The 23,750-nt window shown below is 39.6% G+C and overlaps 1 protein-coding gene across 1 annotated transcript; it reads left to right on the forward strand.

Moving 5' to 3' along the window:
* The first annotated feature begins 11,623 nt into the window (after nt 1-11,623).
* LOC120093759 (olfactory receptor 63-like) lies at nt 11,624-12,574 on the forward strand. Its single transcript, XM_039080408.1, has one exon. The coding sequence runs from the start codon at nt 11,624-11,626 to the stop codon at nt 12,572-12,574; it is 951 nt and encodes a 316-aa protein (XP_038936336.1).
* Nucleotides 12,575-23,750: the final 11,176 nt, after the last annotated feature.

Below are 23,750 nucleotides of genomic sequence, written 5' to 3' on the forward strand. Positions count from 1 at the left end.
GAGTTAACAGGCCAAGGATAGTGGAAGATGAAAATACTCAACCATGAAACATCATTAGTCAGGACACCTTGACAGAGAGAAATCATGCCCAGAAAAATGCAAACTTGACTATTAGATGAAATTTTTAATATTGAACTCTTTTTGCCTTGGGAGTTGTGGTACTTTGAATAAGAACGGCCCTATAGCCTCATATACTTTAATGCTTAGGATTCAGGGAGTGACACTTCTTGAAAAAGATTAGGAGATATGGCCTTGTTGGAAGAAGTGTGTCACTGGGAATGGGCTTTGAGGTTTCAAAAGCCCAAGCCAGCCCAGTGTCTGGCTTGTCCTGCTTCCTGTGGATTGAGATGAGGAAGTCTCGGGTACTTCTCCAGCACCACATCTGCCTGTATGCCACCATGTCTCGCACCATGATGACAATGAAATACAGCTTGAAAACTATAAGTGAGCCCCAATTAAATATTTTGTTTCATAAGTGTTGAAGACCAGCTCTGACAACATGTTCACTGATCCAAGGAGTGGATGTGGGGTCAGTGATGATATAAAGCAGACACACAATTACACACTCTTGGTGGATGGAACAAGTTCCAACGGGGCAAGTTCAAACAACTTTATAGACAGAGAGACAGACAGACATATTTGATAGATGGAACATAGCTCCAACAACTTCATATATATACAAACAGATGAATAGATGGACAGACGGATAGTTGCATGGATGGGTGGGTGGATGGATGGATAGATGGATGGATGGATGGATAGATGGATGGATAGATGGATGAATGGACAAACATATACACAAAACTCCAACCACTTTACATACACATGTTTGGTGTACAGAGCAAAACTTCAACAAGCATGCTCTAACAAGATTTATTTTTTTCTCTCACAACTTATATATCCTAGCAAAATCTTTCAAGCTGTATAAATAATAAAATCATAGAATTATAGAATAGTATAATCATAAAACATATTATAATCATAAAAGGAAGCAAATACATTTACGAGGTAGAAATTGTTTTCTTACTTTGAAAGATTAAGATGTTTCTCTTATACAACCCATTTTATAAATATATGATTTTATACAAAATGGAGACTATGATGGCACATATATCTCAAGATTACAAAGTTTCAACCATGCTGTTGATTAAATTCTTTCCATAAGTGAGAGCAAGTACATAAACATTTTTAAGAGGGCTTTTTGTCTCTCTAATTGATTTTTTCACATGCTGATTCTGTGTGCCTAAGTATAACCATCACAATTTCTCTGTCTACAGAAGATCAGTTGTGGGGCTAACATATCTCATTGCACTGATTTTTGTTTTCACGTTTGTTTATTTTTTATTAAAAATGTTTTTCATACAATAAGTTTTGATCATTTCCCCACTCTTCAATTCTTTCCAGATCCTCCCTCCTAATTCAACTTTATGTTCTTGAAGGACCCTAGGAGCTTTTGCCAGCCTTACACCCTCCGCCTTAGATCAAGACTAGGCCAAGTACCAGCTTCCCGACTCAGGTCTAGGCTAGGCCGAGTTCCATTTCACTTACAGTTCTCAGGAGGAGCAGGAACATTTTTGAAAAACCACAGAATGTACTGACTGAGAGTCACCTGTCCCTCTGGTCCCAGATAGAGTTTGAATGCATGTCATGTGCTTGCTAGTCAATAGGTTCAAAGGTCAATGAGGGGCAACCCTGATGTGCTGGAAAAATAAACCTCTTGCATTTGCCTCAAACTCTGTTCTCTTGTCTCACTAGGGGCGGTCTCCCGGCACTTAGGACTCACTTTGAGCCTTACATTCTCTCTCTCTCTCTCTCTCTCTCTCTCTCTCTCTCTCTCTCTCTCTCTTTCTCTCTGTCTCTCTCTCTCTCTCTCTTTCTCTCTCTCGCTATCTATCTATCTATCTCTCTCGCTATCTATTTATCTCTCTATCTCTCTCTCTCAAAAAAAAAAACCACACACAAAACAAATGAAAATCAAAAGAAACAAAAGAATAATAAGACCCCCCAAAATGCCAAATAAATCAAACTAAAACAAAGTGTACATGAAAATATCATTAACTTAATTTTGCATTGGGTATCTGCTACTGAGAATAATAGGACCTGCCCTTAAATGTGATTTAAATACCCAGTGAGACTCCTGGAGAAAACTGATTCCTCTTTGCCAGTGGGTATCAGTTACAGGAAGCTTCTTGTTTGAGGTAGGACCCTGTGTTTACTTCTTCTTAGTGCTAGGACCCAATCTGCTTTGAACAGTGCAAGTCTTGTGTGTGGTACCATAATCTGTGCTGTATGAACATTAGATTTGTTGTGTCTGGAAGAAACTGTTTCCTTGGAATGATCTTCTGTCTCTTATACTCTTCCTGACTCATCTTCTGCATGGACATCTGAGCCTTGAAAGGAGTGGTTTGATGAAAACATCTAACTGAACACTGAATGTTGCAAAGTCTATCACTCTCTGCATATTGCCTAGTTGTGGGTGTTTGTGTAAATTCCTGTCTATTGCAAGAAGAAATTTGTCTGATGTAGGCTGACTGAGGCACTCACTATAGTGGTCACTAGAAGTCATCTTGGTTGCTCTGTTCCTTTAGCAGCCTTTCAACTCAAAACAAAAACCCATGTCCAGACAGATTCACAGAAGACTCTAACCACACTTTCAAAAAAATATACAATCAATACTTCTTAAATTATGTGTGGAAAGCTTTGGAGACTGCTTCTAGGAATTTGGCAGGAATTTGACATTGGGCTGGGAGAAGGAAGTAGACTTGAGATGAATACAGCTGTGGAATGTGTTCTTTGTATCTTGATGGGTCTTGTTAAAACCCAGAATACAGTAATTATGGCACCTTTGTGCTTTCTCTGTTCCTTAACTACTCTATTTATGCCTTGTTTCTTGATTACTTTGTTTATTTATGCCTTAAGACTAATCACATTCTTTGTAACTTGAATGATATAAAAGCAGACTAGAAAAAAACAAAACAAAACAAAAAACAAACCTGCTTCAGCTTCAGACTGGCTCGGGTTGTGTGATAGTGTTGTCTAATTCTTTTCAATTCTTACTTCCTCCCCAGAGACCCTGTTGACTGACAGAGCTGGCTTGGTCAATTATGTTTTTAAAATATAGAAACAAAAGAAACATTCAAATACCCTCTATAAAGATAGAACTAGTCTAATATAAAAACACGATGAAGACAAAAAAAGATAAAATTTCAGGCCAATACCCTCACTGAACACACAGTAAAATATCTCCAACAAGTTATTTACAGACTCAGTGTATGCCTATGTCAAAAGATTATCCACCATGATGAAGCTGAGTTTATGCCCAAGATGCAAGGATGAGTCAATATATACAAGTTAATAAATGAAATAAATCCTATAAATGAACTTAAAGTAAAAAAAATGTCATGATCACCTTAATGGATGTAGATGCCTTCATGATAAAAAAAATTCTAGCTGGTAAAGACAAGGAAAAAAATCTCAACACACTGAGATCTGTATACAACAATCCCACAGCCAACATCATCCAAAATAAGGAAAACACAGAAACAGTTCCATTAGAATCAGGAACATGGCAGGGTTGCTCGCTTTACCACCTCTTTTCCAGTACAGTGCTCACAGCACTTCCTGGAGCAATAAGGCAAGAATGGGAAATTAAAGGGAAACAAAAAGGAAAAGAAGCAAACTATTCCTATCCCTACGTGCAGATGGTGCTATTACACATAAAAGATCCTGAAAAATTCATGAGAAAGCTTCTAGAACTGATAAACAAATTTCATTAATGTGCCAGGGTATTACACCAACTTACAAAAAGCCTTTATATACAATGAGTGTGCTGAAAAGGTGATCGCAAATGCACTCTCATTCATAATCACCTCAAAAATGCCTAGGACTAAACCTAATGAGGGACGTGAAAGACCACCTCTACAATAAAAATTTTAGTATCTCTAGAAAAATAAATTGAGAAGGACACTAGGAAGTAGAAAGATCTGCTCTTATGGATTATCACTACTAATATTGTGAAAATGATCATTCTTCCAAACACTATTCACAGATTCAATGCAATCCCAATCAAAATACCCATAATATTTTTTACAGAAATAGAAAAAAATCTTAAAATGTATTTGGAACTAGTCACAAACAACCCCCAAATAAACAAAACTATCCTGAGGGGTGGAAGTGAAGCATTCCAGATTTCAAGATAAATTACAGAACTATAGAACTGAAAAAACACATTAATGACTGGCACGAAAAAAGGGAAATGTACACCAATGAAGGAAAACAGAAGACACACACCATCGTAGGTTGACAATGAAACACAACAACAAAAGCTATACACTGGTGGAAACATAGCATCTTCAAGAAATGGTACTGGGAAAATTAGATGTTTACATGTAGAAGAATGAAATTAGACCTGTGTCTATCACTCTGCAGGAAAATTATCTCCAAATGAATAAATGACCTCAATCTGAAACCTGAAATGTTAAAAGTGGTAGAAGAAAATATAAGCAGTACTCTACTGGATAGAGGTGTAGGAAAGTGTTTTCTAAACAGGACTCCATTTCACTAGGGATTAAAACCAACAATCGACAAGTAGGAACTCATAAAACTAAAACACTTCTGTACACATAAGGAAACAATCAAGTGAAGAGAAATGCCACATAATGGTAGAGACTCTTTGCCAGCTACATATTTGACAGAGGATTAATATCCACAATACATGAGGGTTTAGGAAACGAGTCAAGAAAACAAAGGACGCATTTTAAAAATGGTCTTTGGAGATTTGAACAGGCAGTTCTTAAAATGAGAGATAAAGATGAAACATCTAAATAAACCCATCATCCTTGACAATTAAGGATTGTAATTCTTTTAAAGTGGAGATTTTATCTTACTCCAGGAAGAATGGCTAAGGTCAGCAAAACAACTGACAACGAATGCTGGAGAGGACTGGGAGAAGGAAAAGTTGCATTAACTGTTGGTGGGACTGCAAACCGGTGCAGACACCACAGATACAAGTGTGGAGAATGCTCAAAAAGTTAAGAATGAATCTACCATTTGACCCAACCATACTACTCCTCAGCATATGCCCAAAAGACTTGACATGCTACTCCATAGCTACGTGCTCAGCTGTGTTTACTGCTGCTATACTCACAGCGCCTTGGAAATTGACACAACCTAAATGACTTTCAGCTAATGAACAAGCAATAAAAAATGTGGTACAGAAAATAACGGGCTATTATTCAACTGTAAAGAAAAATAAAACAATGAACTTTGCAGTTAAATGAACAGCTCCAGAAAATATTACATTGCAGAGATAAAGCAGATCCAGAAAGACAAATGTAGCATTTTCTCTCTCAGCTGTGGTTCCTATGTCAAATCTTCTCATGTGAGTATATAACCTGAAGTAACCACAGAAACCAAGACTATAAAAACTGACCGAGGGGATGGAGATGAGTGCTTCAAGTAGGAAGAGCAGGATACAAGTGAAGTGAAGTGGGAAGTGGGAAAATGGGGGACATTTACTGAGGAGAGGGAGTGAGGTCAATACAAAAGAAGAGAAGGAAAGATAAATAATGCTATGGATGATTGAAAGGGCTGTAGGAAATCATTGTCTATTTACTTAGAATTATAAAACACATATAAGTAAACACCCTATATACCTAAGGCTGGAGAAGAACTCCTGAAGAGAGGTGGAAAGACTATAACAGAAATTCAGGAAGTTTGCTGTAAGTTTGTATCAACTAGAGAAGACAAAGAAGCTATGCCTATGATACGTCAACAATATGGCTACCTAAATAAGACTTGAACAAGGTCAGTGCCCACAGGAAAGCTAACATGGAAAGGGGAAATCTCAAGGATCCGCTCCTAGACAAAGGACAACAGGCAACCTAACACTTGTGTGAGAGAATACCAAGTGGTTATTCTTGAAATCACATACATACAAGCAGCACTAATGAACTCAGGAAGTTTTATTTATATATTTATGCATTATATTTGCAACAATAATTACAGGACATAAATTTGAGAGGAACCAAGATGGAGATATGATAGTATTTGTAGGAGGGAATAGGGGGATGATGTAATTATATTTAAATTCTTAAAATGCAAAAAATAAACAATAAATAAATCATAATCATTAATTAAGAAGATGGGTGATATGATATATTGTGACTAAGATCACGTTCACAGGACTGTTTACTATATTGGTAAATCCTTGTGGTCTTAAAAAATTAAATATTGTTACTCTTACTGTGCTAAATTTATAAATTAAAATTTATTGAAATATAGTATACAAGGTGTTTCAAACATTTGCTCTGGATTGTAGAAGATAGTCAACCAATGTGGACAGTCTTCCATTTATTTTAGTTTTTTTTATTATATCCTTAAGGCTCATCACTTGTGTTAGATTGACTTTCATCACTAGAAAAATGGAGTGAAAGTGACCAATGAGAGGTTGGGCTGTTTGGTGTGACCAAAAAATGCTGAAGGGATATAATGTCCAAGAAAAGGCATGCTTCTACACAGTGCTTCAAACTGCCTTGATATTTGGAAGCCTTTAAACTGCCTTTACCACAGAATACAGTCGTAGCTTTCCACTCTGGTCACCCCCCTCCCCGCCGCCCCTGTCCCCCAGCTCCTGTCTTCCCTGTGACACTGTCTTGACCAGAAAGAACTGAAGTCATCTGTCTCAAAAGATTATCTCTCTAAAGATTAGGCATGCTTCATTCTTGGCAGATGCTGAACATTCTCTGAGGAGAGAGAGGTGGCAGGGAATTTTTGTTATGTGTTGGAAGGAGTCAAGACTTCTGGTCCCTGAAGGCCTGTTGAGGTCCTTTTATATTCCCAGATGCTGAATGAAAGTGTTTTGGCTGGATTCTGATGAGTCCTGTGGGAATGGCTTGTAGGAAAGCATAACATGGAGAAGGGACAGAGAATCACTTCAAAATACTCTATGTGCTTGCCACTAAATCTTCCTGTGGAGTTCACATTACCATTCCAGGCAAGAGAAGCCCCTTTGCTGTCAAACCTCACAGAGCACTCGCCCAGGTAACAAGGATCCAGGTGACCGGATAAAAAGGCTCAACAGTATTAATTTCTGTAGACTGGCCTAGCCTGGTGTTGGTGTGTAGGACTAGACAGAAGGGAGTCTTACTGCTCCAAGGCTGCCTGGAGTGTTTGCCCAGAGTGCCTTATCATCCAATCTCTTGGGTGCTCACTTCAAGTACTATGCTAAAGGCCTTCAGTAAGTGGTGATACTGCTCTAGTGAATATGTCTGGAAAGAGAGACAGAGACAGAGACAGAAAGGAAGATAGAGATTTACTGGCATATTGTGGGTGGAAGTCAAGAATGTTGTCATACCTCATACAATGCACAAGACATCTTCCACATAAGAAAGTACCAGCCTCAAATACTCCCAGTGATGTTGAGAAATCCTGCTGCATGTATCTGGCTGCCACAGTTGTGCCTTGCTACAGCATTGGGCCACACAGAATAGTTCCAGACTCATGATTCCAGCATCCCCAAACACAGTGATGTTCCAGAGTTTACCATGGTTTTGCTTTATTCCTTCATTACACTGTTGTGTGCATTTCTAAGTCCTAGCAGTGATTCCCTGTCTACTTCCTTTCCATCTTACCCGCCTTCTCTACAGTTATGAATAAGCAGACACTAAAGCAAGCCCCCTCACTAAAATGAATACCACAGAAAACATTCTGCTGTACGCTCACCCACAGGCAGGTTTGAAAACTATTACAGACACCTGGGAGATGTTTACTGGATGACGTATCATATCATGACCCTGTGTAAATTTTTAAATTTTATTTTGCTTTCCACTGATTTCTCGTGTGTGTGTGCATATGCGTGTGTGTGTGTGTGTGTGTGTGTCTGTGTATGTGTGTGTGTGTGTGTGTGTGTGTGTGTGTGCGTGCACACACACGTGCTAGGGTTGGGGACCACAAGGCATGCCATGGAGGTGTATCTGGAGGTCAAAGGACTCTCACTCTACCAGTGGTTTTCAGAGATCAAACTCCAGTTTGGTTGTAAGTGCCTTTACCTTTGAGTAATCATATGCTTAATATAAATATAAATTTCCTCTTTTTACACTCCCAGCAGCATTTCTGAGGATTTTCCATACCTCCAAGCCCAGCCAACATGGGACACTTTCTGCTTTATGGAATTTTGCTCCAGACAGTTAATTCAGTGCCTGACTTCATTTGCTTTTGTTCTTAATTCCTACCAATATCCCCTTTCTTCTGGTGCCATTTAAGCCCATTCTATTTATATTCCTGCTCAGTTTTGCATCAAAAATTTTTTAATCTTTTCCATATATGTTTATCTTGTCAATTTTAGACAATGTAATTAATTTCCATTAATTTTTCCACTATTTTTCCATCTATTTGCTGACATACCTGAGCTATCTTGTCAACCAGAGCCCTATAATGTGATGATTGTCTGATGTTGGAATTTCACATATTTTAGTCTTTCACAGCCTAAGACAGCAAACTCGTTCTCCTAAACTTTGTACTTAATACCTTAATAGTTACTTTTCATACCTTTAATCTCTCTGGATTCCAATTTATCATGGGATTGGACGCAAATGAGATTCGCACAGCTTCATTGAAGGCATTTTCCTAATACAAATGACTAAACAATCTACATCTTTCTCTTCATATGGAATGCCAAGTTTTGTTTTAAAATCTTATGTTTAGTTTTGAATAATTTAATATTTTTAAATCTTCTAACAAGTTTAAATCGCCTTCATGGTGTTTCAACATTGCACTTTAAAAATTGATGATGGCACAGTGTGGGAAAGGACTCAGGAACTCCTACCCCTCGTTGAAGAGCAGGTGAGAGCTGATGGCTGCTGGAAAGGGAGACTCAGTTTTCTTTAAGGGTGTCAGGTCCCTGATCGACATCACTTAGTGATCAGTATATGGGAACACAATCTGAAATCGGTAGATTATGTTGAAAACATAAGGACATCATGAAGTTGGGAGAAGGGAGGCGGGGAGTGATTCTACAGTGAGTTATGGGAAGAGATGGGAGTAGGACATTACCAAAACATATTATGATTACATGTGTGCATGTATGCATAAAATTGTCAAAGAATACAAATATTATATTTTATATTAATATTATTATAATTATGTAAAATATATTGTATAAGAAAATATATTTTCAATACAAGAAAATAAATTATTTTGACTATATAATTGTCCCTGAAACTGGCTCTGTTTCTGTTTCAGATAATTTGTTTAGTATCAGTCTTTTTTTTCCTGGAGCAATTTGGTAAGATTTTTTAAAGATCATATTTTATATCTGAATCACCGAGATTTCAAATAAAATTTCACTGTGGAGGTGATTTGCAGAGCTGATATCAAATAAGATCATTCACTTATAACTGTAAACTTTGGATATTTAAATTACCTTTTATACTTTTATTAACACAACATTTTCTTCTTTGTAAGTATTACAGTATTTTGGTAAACCAATGTATATTGTATAGACAATGTTTTAAAATATCATGAACATCTACTGGATATCTTTAAACCATATCATTGTCTTCATGGGTTCTTTCGAATGACACATAGGAGGTCATTTTTCAATTAATTAATATATTTCTACAGACAGAATAAAAAACAGAAGTATATGTATGTGTGACATTTAACCCAGACATATTATATAATTATGAAAATATTAAATAATTTAAAACATTCTCCATTTAAACTTCTAATATCTTCTTTAAAAGATATTATTTTTATTTTTTATGAGTAGACTGTAGCTGTCGTCAGACACACCAGAAGAGGGCATCAGATCTCATTACAGATGGTTGTGAGCCACCATGTGGTTGCTGGGAATTGAACTCAGGACCTCTGGAAGAGCAGTCAGTGCTCTTAACCACTGAGCCATCTCTCCAGTCCCTAATATGATTTTTTTTTTTTAAAAGAGCTGTTGTTAAACCAACTGAGAAGGCGCTTAGGATCTTCAATTTTTATTGAATGTTAGAACAAAAAGCAAAATCTGAGAACCGGTGTTCTTTTGTGGGTTTGTTTGTTTATTTGTTTGTTTGTTTGTTTGTTTGAGACAGGATTTCTCTGTGTAGCCCTGGCTGTCCTGGAACTCACTCTGTAAACAAGGCTGGTCTTAAACTCACAGAGATCCAATTATACGTACATGCACACACACACACACACACACACACACACACACACACACACAATTATTTTGCTAAGGGACATTGTTTACTTTTATCTAAATGATATAGTTGAAGGGAGATTCTTGATGTAAGGAGTGCTGTTTCTTTCCGATCAATCTCTTTTGTAGCACCTGTTGCCTTTGATTGTACTAACTGGTTATATTGATTATCTTACCATTCCTAAATTTGTCTCTTCCCTCATAATCCACATCTAGCTTACTTATTTACATGGAAAAGGATAGCCATGACAGTGAGTATCTCAACCCTAAAATAATTCATTTCTTCATACACTCTCATATAAGTTAATTTTATGTTGTGTGTGCTCAATGGAGATTTTGTGTTTTGGAGTCACGATACAAAATTAACTTTTGTTTTATTTTGTATCTTAAAGCAAAGTGAATGTAGATTTATGAACAAATGTGAGAAAGAATTCCTGAGAGTAGCAGGAACTTCAAGAGAAGAATACCCTGCTACATTTTTTTAAAATGTGTTTGCATCAGGATTAAAATAATGATATTGTGTTTCTATTTAATTGATTGAAGTGATGAACCCCAAGACAGGGTTCCTGACACTGAATCATCCTTGTCATTTAAGAGTCAAACCAATACCACTTGACCACAAAAACCTTAAGTATGCCCTGTTTATTAACTAGAGCATATACTTTTATGTTTCCATACCCATTCTTATTTAGAGTTACTTCATTATTTTAAGTGTGTGTGTGTGTGTGTGTGTGTGTGTGTGTGTGCACGCGTGTGTGTGAGCATGTGCCTGTGCCTGTGTGTGTGTGTGTGTGTGCGCGCGTGCGTGCGTGCAGGGACCCACCATAGCCAGAGAAATTGTCAGACCCCTGGAGTTCCGTGCAGTTGTGACTGCCCAATGTAGGTGCTGAGAATTCAACTCTGGTTCTCTGCAAAAGCAGTATGTGATCTCTCTCTCCAGCCCATCTCTCCAGCTCCAACCCATAAACATACTTTTTTGTTTGTTGGTAGGTTGGTCGGTTTGGTTGGTTTGGTTTGGTTTTTTGAGACAGGGTTCCCCTATGTAGCCCTGGCTGTTCTGGAACTCACTTTATAGAATGAGCTGTCCTCTAATTCAGAGGTGCACTTGCCTCTGTCTCCCAAGTGTTGGGATTCAAGGAATGCACCACAACAACTGACAGCCCATAAGCATTCTTACATGGATTTAGGAGATTGAATTAACATGATGAAATCATCTAGGAAGCGTTATCTTTTCTATACTTTTGAATAATACTAAGTGACTGGTTTTTCAAATATTACTAGGACTCATTTGTAAACTCACTGGGGTCACAATCTTAGGGAAAATGAGAAATGTCCACTGAGTTTGTCAAACACAAAGCCTTTAAGATTGCTGCTGCTCTGTTCTGGAGCTGTGTTTTCATCGATGTATTTCTGATCTCATCAGCCTCAGAAGCCATGCCTGGTCAGAACTACAGCACCATCTCAGAATTTATCCTCTTTGGCTTCTCAGCCTTCCCACACCGGATGCTCCCTGCTCTCTTCCTGCTGTACTTGCTGATGTATTTGTTCACACTCCTGGGGAACCTGTTCATCATGGCTGCTATCTGGACAGAACACAGACTCCACACACCCATGTACCTCTTCCTGTGTGCCCTCTCCATCTCAGAAATTCTCTTCACTGTCGTCATCACGCCATGCATGCTGTCTGACTTGCTGTCCACCCATCGATCCATCACATTTATAGCTTGTGCTAACCAATTGTTTTTCTCCTTCACATTTGGCTACACTCACTCCTTCCTGCTCGTGGTCATGGGTTATGACCGCTATGTAGCCATCTGCCGCCCCCTGCATTACCATGTGCTCATGAGCATCCAAGGCTGTGCTCGTCTTGTGGCCTGGTCTTGGGCTGGTGGCTCACTCATTGGGACGACATTGACAATAGTAATTTTCCACCTTACCTTCTGTGACTCTAATGTGATCCATCACTTTCTCTGTCATGTGTTTTCCCTCTTAAAGTTGGCCTGTGGGGAAGGGACAGCCTTTGTTACTATTGCAGTGATCCTCGTGTGTGTCACACCCCTCATAGGATGCCTGGTCTTCATTGTCCTCTCTTATATATTTATTGTGGCTGCCATCTTGAGAATCCCCTCTACTGAGGGCCGGCACAAGACATTCTCCACATGTGCATCCCATCTCACTGTGGTGATTGTGCACTATGGCTTTGCCTCCCTTATTTACCTCAAGTCCAGGGGACTCCACTCACTCTACACTGATACACTCATGTCCACCACCTATATGGTCTTCACCCCCTTCCTTAGCCCAATTATCTTCAGCCTCAGGAATAAGGAGCTGAAAAGTGCTATAAATAAAAGCTTCTACAGGAATATCTGCCAAAAAAGTTTCTAAGCGTCAATTCTCTTGTTCTGAAATAAGATAGAAGGGTGAGATTTTCCTAGAAATCTTTTTTTTCCTAGAAATCTTTAAACGATGAACTCATGTAAGTCTGTGTTTGATCCATGCTAGTGATTTTTTCCCACATTTCTTCCTTAATCTCTGGAAGCTTTGTTCCTCTGTTTGTGATCTTGTGTGATTGTATCCTTCCAACTACCTTCATTGTAATCATGTCATGCATGCATGGCATTTGTTATATTTTATGAGCACTTAAAATTTCCACTTTTCAGGTGTATTGTGCACCTCTACTTAGTTCCTTAATTTTTAGCAGATATTCTTGAAGTACAATATATGTACCCCCCATCTGTGTCAGTTGCCCCTGCTCATAGGCCCTGAGTTCTTAATTCTTCGATTACAAGTAAAGGTTTATATTTTATATTGTGCTTCAGATAAACCAATTGACAATATCTGAAGAAAAGCAGTTCTTGTGGGGGAAGTTGTATCTGATTCTTTTTTTTTTTATTAACTTGAGTATTTCTTATATACATTTCGAGTGTTATTCCCTTTCCCGGTTTCCGGGCAAACATCCCCCTCCCCCCTCCCCTTCCTTATGGGTGTTCCCCTCCCAACCCTCCCCCCATTGCTGCCCTCCCCCCATAGACCAGTTCACTGGGGGTTCAGTCTTAGCAGGACCCAGGGCTTCCCCTTCCACTGGTGCTCTTACTAGGATATTCATTGCTACCTATGGGGTCAGAATCCAGGGTCAGTCCATGTATAGTCTTTAGGTAGTGGCTTAGTCCCTGGAAGCTCTGGTTGCTTGGCATTGTTGTACTTTTGGGGTCTCGAGCCCCTTCAAGCTCTTCCAGTTCTTTCTCTGATTCCTTCAATAGGGGACCTATTCTCAGTTCAGTGGTTTGCTGCTGGCATTCGCCTCTGTATTTGCTGTATTCTGGCTGTGTCTCTCAGGAGCGATCTACATCCGGCTCCTGTCGGTCTGCACTTCTTTGCTTCATCCATCTTGTCTAATTGGGTGGCTGTATATGTATGGGCCACATGTGGGGCAGGCTCTGAATGGGTGTTCCTTCAGTCTCTGTTTTAATCTTTGCCTCTCCCTTCCCTGCCAAGGGTATTCTTTTTCCTCATTTAAAGAAGGAGTGAAGCATTCACATTTTGATCATCCGTCTTGATTTTCATTTGTTCTAGGGATCTAGGGTAATTCAAGCATTTGGGCTAATAGCCACTTATCAATGAGTGCATACCATGTATGTCTTTCTGTGATTGGGTTAGCTCACTCAGGATGATATTTTTGAGTTCCAACCATTTGCCTACGAATTTCATAAAGTCGTTGTTTTTGATAGCTGAGTAATATTCCATTGTGTAGATGTACCACATTTTCTGTATCCATTCCTCTGTTGAAGTCTGGGTTCTTTCCAGTTTCTGGCTATTATAAATAAGGCTGCGATGAACATAGTGGAGTACGTGTCTCTTTTATATGTTGAGGCATCTTTTGGGTATATGCCCAAGAGAGGTATAGCTGGATCCTCAGGCAGTTCAATGTCCAATTTTCTGAGGAACCTCCAGACTGATTTCCAGAATGGTTTTACCAGTCTGCAATCCCACCAACAATGGAGGAGTGTTCCTCTTTCTCCACATCCTCGCCAGCATCTGCTGTCACCTGAGTTTTTGATCTTAGCCATTCTCACTGGTGTGAGGTGAAATCTCAGGGTTGTTTTGATTTGCATTTCCCTTATGACTAAAGATGTTGAACATTTCTTTAGGTGTTTCTCAGCCATTCGGCATTCCTCAGCTGTGAATTCTTTGTTTAGCTCTGAACCCCATTTTTTAATAGGGTTATTTGTTTCCCTGCGGTCTAACTTCTTGAGTTCTTTGTATATTTTGGATATAAGGCCTCTATCTGTTGTAGGATTGGTAAAGATCTTTTCCCAATCTGTTGGTTGCCGTTTTGTCCTAACCACAGTGTCCTTTGCCTTACAGAAGCTTTGCAGTTTTATGAGATCCCATTTGTCGATTCTTGATCTTAGAGCATAAGCCATTGGTGTTTTGTTCAGGAAATTTTTTCCAGTGCCCATGTGTTCCAGATGCTTCCCTAGTTTTTCTTCTATTAGTTTGAGTGTGTCTGGTTTGATGTGGAGGTCCTTGATCCACTTGGACTTAAGCTTTGTACAGGGTGATAAGCATGGATCGATCTGCATTCTTCTACATGTTGCCTGTATCTGATTCTTAAGGCAGTGGTGTATAAATTTAGGAGGACAAGGAACTATGACATACATATATTTGGTCATGTACATGATTCAGATTAAATGAACGAATGCAAATATAACCTATGGCTACCTCACCACTAACATAGAAAAAACAGTGTTTAAAGCTACCATGTCAGTTCTTCATGCTCTTGTGATAGAAATATAATAAAGTAGGTGGCTTATAAACAGCATTTCATTTTCACAGTTCACAGGAGGTTAGGAAATGCAAGGCTGTGAAGACAGCGGATTAAATATGCAGTGAAAGATACCTTCGTGGTTTATATTCAGTGACCTTTACTTGTGTCTTCACTTTAAAAAATGGGTAAATAGTCTGATTTTAGTTAAAAATTGTGTATGTGCATGATGTGTGGAGAGGTCTATGTGTCATAGCATCCTTGTGGAGGTCAGATACTAACTGTTTGGAGCCAGCTTTTCCTTCCACCTTGGCATGGGATTCAGGGAACTGATTAAAATCATAAGGCTTGTTCAGCAGGCCCCTTTACCTGCTTCTCTTAATTACCAGGTTAGTTTTCTTAATTAATTAATTAGTTAATTAATTTTATTGTTTAATTTTTCTTTAACCTTTTCATAACAATGTAAAATGTGGTTCAATTACTCACAACTCAAACCTATATAAATTCCACCTCCTCTCTAAAAATCCTTTCCCCACATTTATGTCTTTATGACTCATTAGTTTTAATCAAGGTCATCTGTGTTACCACAGGTTTGGAAATATTAACTGGAGCTTGGTGGGTTACTAGTGAGTACACAACCGAAAATAAAAGGTGATTCCTCCCCTCCAAGAATCATTCTGTACCTGATAATTCATCAGGAAGGAATAGGGTCCTATGAGCTCCTCCCCAATTCATAATGGACTGTTCACCAATCCAAACTTGGGCAAGCCTAGTGTTTCTGTAGTGGCTGTGTCATGCCATTGATATTTTGCAGGTAATATTCACAAGATATGAGTATTAGAGAGTTTATATGTTGGACAAGATCGGACCATTATAATTTTTTTCAGATTTATCAGTCAAATCCACATTCAGGAGGCTGAGACAGAAGACTGTGCATTTAAACCCATTGTCTGGATTGCTGTAGCAGTGAATTAGACAACCACTTTGGCTCCCAGCAGGTCTGTACCTGCCCAGGAACTCTTTTCTCTGGATTCTCAAATAAAACACACACACACAAACATACACACACACACACACACACACACACACACACACACACACTGATTTTGATATGCCTTGATAGCTCAATGCCTGAGCACCTTTAAAACTTCCCACGGCTAGTATACATTTCCCTCCATTACTCCTGGCTTAATGCTTTCTAGTTCTATGTTTTCTCTTGGCTACCCTGATACCTTCTGGGCACTTCCTCCCCTTGGGCCACTTTTCCTATCCACCTACATTTTGGATGGTTTTTCTTCTGCAGCTCTAAATGGCAATTCGCCCTCTCCTTGCTCCCCCTCCCACCCTAACCTAGAAGCCCCCCCCTATTTCCAAGTGCCCAGCCATTGGCTATAATTCTTTATTAACTACCAAAGCCAACTAGGGGTGGGGATCCTCATTGTTTGGACATGCAGATTCCTGATTTGGGGAGCTGAATTAAGGCAAAGAATTAGAACCAATTCCTAACAGATTACATAATGAGACATTTTCTTAGAAAAGTAAGAATAAAATGAAATACCTTGATTTCTTCCCAAAGACTGTATGCATTAAAATACCACATTAAGGCTGGTAAGGTGGCTCAGTAGATAAAAGTGCTTTCCACCAAACCCAATATCCTGAGTTTTGTCCCTAGTAACACATGTGGTAAAAACAAAGGTTCTATAGCACACATGCTCATACACATACACAAAAAATGTAAGAAAAAATCTAAAAATGATAAGATATCACACTGTGAGCCATAAAAAATGGACAATTACAATTTAGCAAACAAAATTCATGAAAAAATTATATAAAAGAGAAATCACAAAACATCCAATGGGCAGTTTCTTCCCCAACCACACATGAAACTTGTACATTGTCAAGAACTTGCTAAGAGGCTAGAGAGATGGTTCAATGGTTAAGAAAATTTGCTGGTTTTGTAGAGGACCCAGGATGGATTGCAGCACTCACACTGGTCTCAAACTACTTATTACTACAGCTTCAGAATATCTGATGGCATCTGCTAACTTCACACATTTGATATACACTCACACAGGCCCACTAGCAAACACTAACAAACACACATACACACACACACACACACACACACAGAGAGAGAGAGAGAGAGAGAGAGAGAGAGAGAGAGAGAGAGAGAGATAAGAAATACAAATGAATCTAAAAGAAACTCCATAAAGGCAGAGATAGGAATGATGTTGTCACCAAAATATATATCTAGACATCGTACTCAATGTTCTAGAAATGTTTAGGTGGCGAGAAGCCTAGTCCAACCTGGATACCCATTATTGATGGAATGGGATAAGGAAATGCTGATAGGAGAGTTCATTTTCTTTCTTTCTCTGTGTGTGCACATGAGTACCTGAATGCATGAATGTGATTGTGTGTGTGTGTGTGTGTGTGTGTGCACATGTGTATGTGCACGCACGCTGTAGATGTGTTTGTGTAGGTGAACTAGAGGAGAACTTTCAGCATACCATCTAATTCTTTATTTAATAAACCAGGTTCAGTTAAATGCCCTGGCTCAGAAGAATAACTGAGACTGGTGTTATGCCTGTGGCCATTATGCCCCCTCAGTCTTCACGTCTCTGCTCCCTACGATTCTGGGGCTACAGACATGCACAGCTATGTCTATATTTTATGTGGGTGCAGGGTATTTGAACTCATGTCCTCATAATTACACAGTCATGCTCTTATCCACTGAGTCATCTTCCTGGGTTCTTGATGAGGTTTTCTGCAAACATGAGAATCTAAGTTGAGATCTAAAAGAAGAGCAAAGAATGATTAGAAGGAGCGTAAGAGGAAGAGGTATCCCAAACAAAAGAAGGAGAGAGGAAAGGAGAAAGTGGGGATAAAGGAAAGAGAAAGAGAGAAGGAGGCAGGTATACAGAAAGGGAAAAGAAAGGAAAACAAATAATAGATATTAATATATGATATAGATAGCTGATCAATAGACAGACAGATAATCTATTGACAAAATGAGGGTGGTGCATCTCTAGGTCCCTAGCCATCCTGGACTTACAGGACCATGAACTCTTCATCCCCAGGCAGGTTCAGTGCAGAGCAGAGGCGTCTGGGAACCTTCCCTGTGGGAAGGCACCCACAGAGATAAAACTCCTGTCCTTCTCATTACAGCTCCAGTGTTCTATGCACAGGGCTCTACGGACTGCACTATAGACCATCTCCACATTTCCCCACTAAGGTGAGTGGAGTCCTTTCTTCCAGGAGGAATAGGCCAAGTGCCATGGAGACTAAACAGTGGAAGACCAAGCTAAATAAAGGGCAGAGAGACCTTGAACTCTGGGCCTGAAGAGGAAGGTAGGACAAGGTAGTGTGGGTTATCTACTAACAGGAATCTGTTTCTAGCTGTGAGGGCTTATCCTGATTCTCAGTGACCAATTCAATCTCTTTATTTCTCCTTCATTCCCTGTTCCAGTCATGACTTCCAGGGTCCATATTTGGGTGAAGCATATTTTCATGCTGGATGGAAGGGAGGACATTTCTGAGATACGGAAATAAAAACTATCTGTCCTGTGAGTTTGTGCCAGTTGTTGATGTGTGTGTGTGTGTGTGTGTGTGTGTGAGTGTGTGTGTGTCAGTGTGTGTGTGAGTGTGTGTGTGTGTGTGAGAGAGAGGGTGTGTATGGGTGTGAGTGTGTGTGTGAGAGTGTGTGTGTGAGTGTGTGTGAGTGTGAGTGAGTGTGTGAATGTGCGTGTGAGTGTGTGTCTGTGAGTGAGAGTGTGTGTGTGAGTGTGTGTGTGAATGTGTGTGTGAGTGTGTGTGAGTGTGAGAGAGAGGGTGTGTATGGGTGTGAGTGTGTGTGTGTGAGTGTGAGTGTGTGTGTGAGTGTGAGTGTGAATGTGTGTGTGTGAGTGTGTGTTTGTGTGTGAGAGAGAGAGAGGGCGTGTATGGGTGTGAGTGTGTGTGTGTGAGAGAGTGTGTGTGTGAGTGTTGAGTGTGAGTGTGTGTGTGTGAGAGAGAGGGTGTGTATGGGTGTGAGTGTGTGTGTGAGTGTGTGTGTGAGAATGTGTGTGTGAGAATGTGTGTGTGAGTGTGAGTGTGTGTGTGAGTGTGTGTGAGTGAGTGTGAGTGTGTGTGAGTGTGTGTGGGTGAGTGTGAGTGTGTGTTTCTGTGTGTGTGTGAGTGTGCGTGAGTGTGTGTGTGTGAGTGTGTGTGAGAGAGAGAGGGTGTGTATGGGTGTGAGTGTGTATGTGTGAGAGTGTGTGTGTGAGTGTGTGTGTGTGAGTGTGAGTGTGTGTGTTTGTGTGTGTGTGAGTGTGTGTGTGTGAGTGTGTTGCTCCTCTGTTAGAATGTCATCACTGCCACAGCAAGTTGTTATAAAAATGGTAGCTTAAAACAACATAAATTAACTCTCATAGGCTTGAAAACTAGCAACTCAATATCAAAGGATCAACAGGACCACGCATCCTCTGAAGACACTAAGGGAGACTCCTTGTGATTTCTAGCTTCCAATGACAGCATCATTCCAATCCTTGTCTTTATCTTTACAACCTCTCTTTATTCGAATTCTTTTTTTTATTTTTAGAAGCCATTCGTTTATTTATTGTGAATGTATGAGTGTAGGCATGCATGTGTCACAAGGCACAGAAATCCGACTCACGTCTCACCTTTCACCTACTATGCGAGTCCTAGAGGTCAAACTTGGGTCATCTTACTAGCCTCTACTTTTCTTATAAGGATGCCGGTCTCTGTATATAAATCACATCATAATCTAGGATGGACTTATCTCAAGATCCCCATCTTGGTTAAAATATGCAAAAATCCTATTTCCAAGCAAGGTCACAGTGTGAGGTTACATGTGGACTTGTACCCCCAGAAGACATGGTTCAGCCGAAACAACTCCATCAGATGTGTGGATGCTATTTGTCCTTCATTTTCTGACCTCTCAGATAAGCACCAGGTATCCACTAAATCCTCAGTAGGTGTGAACAGAGTGAAGCATTGTCTCCACTTCTTGCTGTTTATGGGGTTCAACCCAGAGTGTGCGCTTCAGAAGCAGGATATGGTCCACTGCCTGACATTTTCCCCTTTTGTACTTTGTGTGACAGCTTTAGGTCTATGACAGACCTACAGGCAGTCAGAGGTACATAGGTTTTTGTGATGTTCCCCTGTGTAAGGGAGGGCATTAGAAAGCAGGATTAGGGTGGGGAGGTAGTGCTCTGCCTGGATTTTGTGTCTGTGAAAATAGCCTTTCCTTTTCCATAAATCCAGTTTCCTAACCAACTGAGCTAACCGGCCAGATATAAATCCAGTTTCCTGTAGGTGACTCGAAATGCCAACCCTCTTGGAGAATCTTGTGAAGAAGTTGATCTGAAAAAATGTAGATTTTTCGTTTGTGGAGCATATACCAGAAAGAAAGGGCACAGGATTTCTGTAATTTTTAGTAAAATTTGCACATTTAGGAACCTGTGAGTGTTGAGTGTTGGAAAGTATGCAGGAGCAGAGGAATAATTAGCCTGGAGTGGGGGTGAGATCCTTGGATGTCATGTACCCTTATGAATCACCTGTCATATGACTGACAGCTTACACACTTCAATCAGCAATAGGAATAAATAATGGTGATTCTAACAATGATAGCTGGCAGGCTTTATGCCGAGCACCTGCCATGGCCACCCCCTCAGGGATCCAATGAGGTCATGTATTTGGTCAACAGAATACTCAAGTAAAATCTGTGACTGGAGCCATAGATCTGTATGATTCCACCACCAGTAGTCAACTGTGAGAATTATCTCTACTGTAGGGAAAGACGGGGGGAAAGGTAAGGAAAATGAGGAGATACAGTGATTCAAGAGATGGGACAGTAACAGACACACAGGGAGTGAGGTCCAGAAATGGCAGCTAATGGGTGGGGAGGATGGAGAAAAGAGGGAGATGGGAAGTCTCTGGGGAGGAGGGCAGACTGGGAGAGGGAACTTTTGGGGTGTAAACAAATAAATAAAAATTGAAAACAAAGATTTATCTCTAGTGCTAGGTATGAGCTCAACTGGAAAGGTTTCCAGTATCTTCTAAGTGCTTCTTTCATTTGTGTATGACCCTTCCTTGAGTAAAGATAAAATGTCCATTTTCCAGTGTTCTAATCTTGGCTCAGAAGTCAGGTCTTGCAAAAATCCTCTTTGCCTGGTAGAGTCAAGTTTGAAATTTTGGAGTGAATCTTGTTGCATAGTGAACATATGAAAATCTGTTATCAAAACAGTAGCTTTATTAGTCAATGACAGACAGACATACATGCATGATGAAAAACATCTACATAAAAATTCTCATGAAATTTAAAATGCAGGCTTTTGAGTTCAGTGCATTCCACCATATGACATTTTAAACTCTATGTTTGTGTGTGTGTGTGCGTGTGTGTATGCGCACGTGAGAGAGAGAGCATGCAAGTGTGCACACACGTGGATATGTGCCTCTGTATGTGCATAAGTATGTGTGTACGTGCAAGTATGCATATGCATGTGCCTATGCATGTGTACAGGAGTGTGTGGAGGTCAGAGAACAACTTGCAATTTGTCTCTCCTACCAGGATCAAACACAGGTTGGAAGGCTTAGTGGTACCATTCTCAGATTGGGCTTTTGTTTTCCAATGTTTAGTTTTTCAAAAAGTCCTTTCTCCGCCATAAAGACCACCCAATATCTCTTTGGGTAACCATGCCTTTGTCTTTAATACTAATATTTGAAGTTTTATTATGTTATATGTTTATGTCCTCTTCTGTATCTGTGCCTGTGTCTGTGTGTTCTTCAAGAGCATGCATTTGGAGGTCAGAGGACAACTCGTGAGAGTTGGTTCCCTCCTGAGGGAGGGTCCTAGGGGTCCTGAGGATTGAACTCAGATCTTAAGGCTTGGCAGCAAATGCCTTTAGCCAACAAGCCATCTTGACATTTCTTTCGATGTTCCCTATTCTCTCTGATTATGACCTCACAGGGAGGCCAGCTTTGCTATCATCTCTGTAGAAAAGAACTTTCCCCCACAGCATCCTCTAAACAATTCCCTCTTTGGCTATGAACTTGTGCTGTAAGAAAGACATCTTTGTACTCAGTAGCTGATATCCCCCGCCCCCTTTGAAGTGCCAGTCTGTTTGCCATTGCTCTAATCACTATTGCATTGTTTGAAAGGTTTACTCATCTGACTCAGTGTCCTGGAGGGGACTTTCCTTCCTGCTCTTCATAATTTTCAAAGTTTACTTAATTATTCATGGATCTCTTCTCTGTTATGGAAGTTCGTTTTGTTAATTTTTCACATTGTCAAAAAATCCAGCTGCAGTTTTGAGAGTACATTTTTTAGTTCACCTCAGGATGAATTAACGTTTTTCTAGTATAGTATCAATATCATCAACTTATATAAATTACCTGTTTTCTGGTCCTAAGAGGTATAATTTGTCTCCATAGAGGACTTTTATGAACCAGATTAAGCTAAGTCCTATATTTGATCAATTTTGTTGCTATTTTGAATAGAAACCTATTTTGTTTTTACTCTATTACTTTTCAGCTTTGTTGTTGTCATCCCCCAAAAAACACAAGCAGAAATTATTTTATTATATTTTAAAATTTTATTTTATTTTTAATTATAGTATGGGTGGGTGGGTGTACATGACTGCAGGTTCCTGCAGAAGCCAGAGGAGTCAGGTGTCCTGGAGCTCCTTGTGAGCAGCCCAGTATGTGTGCTGGGCATCCAACTTGGAGCCTCTGAACCTCACCTACCTTCTCTTCAGAGCATGCCACATAATCTTAATATTAGTACACAGCTATTATCATACAAAAATACTTTTAAACAAAATGCGGGTCTTAAATTTCATTGCTTTTTCTGTTAAGATCCTTTCAATGTTCTTGTATTTCACTTTGATTTAGTTCTTAATAGTTTCCTGTCAATTTCTTCCCCCCTCTCTTCTCTTATTTGTGTGTGCATGTGTTATGAGTATGATGTATGTGGCTCTAGTGTATGTGTATATGCATGTGCAGGTACTGAGGCCAGAGGAGGACTTCAGGTATCCTCTATCACTTTCAAATTATTGCTGTGAGACACTCTCTTACTAAATCAGGTTTAGTTCCTAGCATGCATGTTGAGTGTTCCACACATGTTTGTGACTCTAGTTCCAGGGATCAAACACACTCTTTTCACCTCTATAGGCATTTGCATACATATATACATATGTGTGCGCATGTATGTGTGCATGTGCATGTGTGAAACTATGTATTTCTACTCCTGTACTTGTATGTAGTAGCCAGGGACCAACCTTAGACATCATTCTTCAGATACCATCCACTTTCTTTTCTGAGACAGGGTCTCTGCTTGGACCTCAAGCTTACTGACAAGGTTATACTGGGAGATTAGTGATACCCAGGAATCTTCCTTTCCTCCACCTGCCCAGTGCTTAGTCCAGAGATTCTAAGTGGAACTTATCACAGCCAGCCTTTTAAATGTGGGTTACAGAACTGAACTCAGATCTATTGCATGGCAAACAATCTAACAACTGACTTATATCCCTAGCCCCTTATTGTTATTCTTTAATAATGCAGTATAACAACTATTTATTTGATGTGTCTGTTGTATTATATATTTTAAGTTATCTAGACATAATTCAAAATCTGGAGAGAATCTGATTAAACTATGCATATACCACCTCCTTTTACATAATTCACTTGAGTAGCCAAAGATTATGGTGCATGTTGGACAGTGTTGGAAGTAATTATTTGCAAACACAACTGTAAAAATTTTTTTTCAGTTAGGTAGACTAATCATGTTTAGACAGT

Source organism: Rattus norvegicus, chromosome 7 (assembly GCF_036323735.1).
Source record: "Rattus norvegicus strain BN/NHsdMcwi chromosome 7, GRCr8, whole genome shotgun sequence".
Taxonomy (NCBI): Eukaryota; Metazoa; Chordata; class Mammalia; order Rodentia; family Muridae; genus Rattus; species Rattus norvegicus.

Excerpts from the sequence above, each read along its gene's own strand:
- LOC120093759 (XM_039080408.1), top strand. The coding sequence starts at position 11,624 with ATGCCTGGTCAGAACTACAGCACCATCTCAGAATTTATCCTCTTTGGC.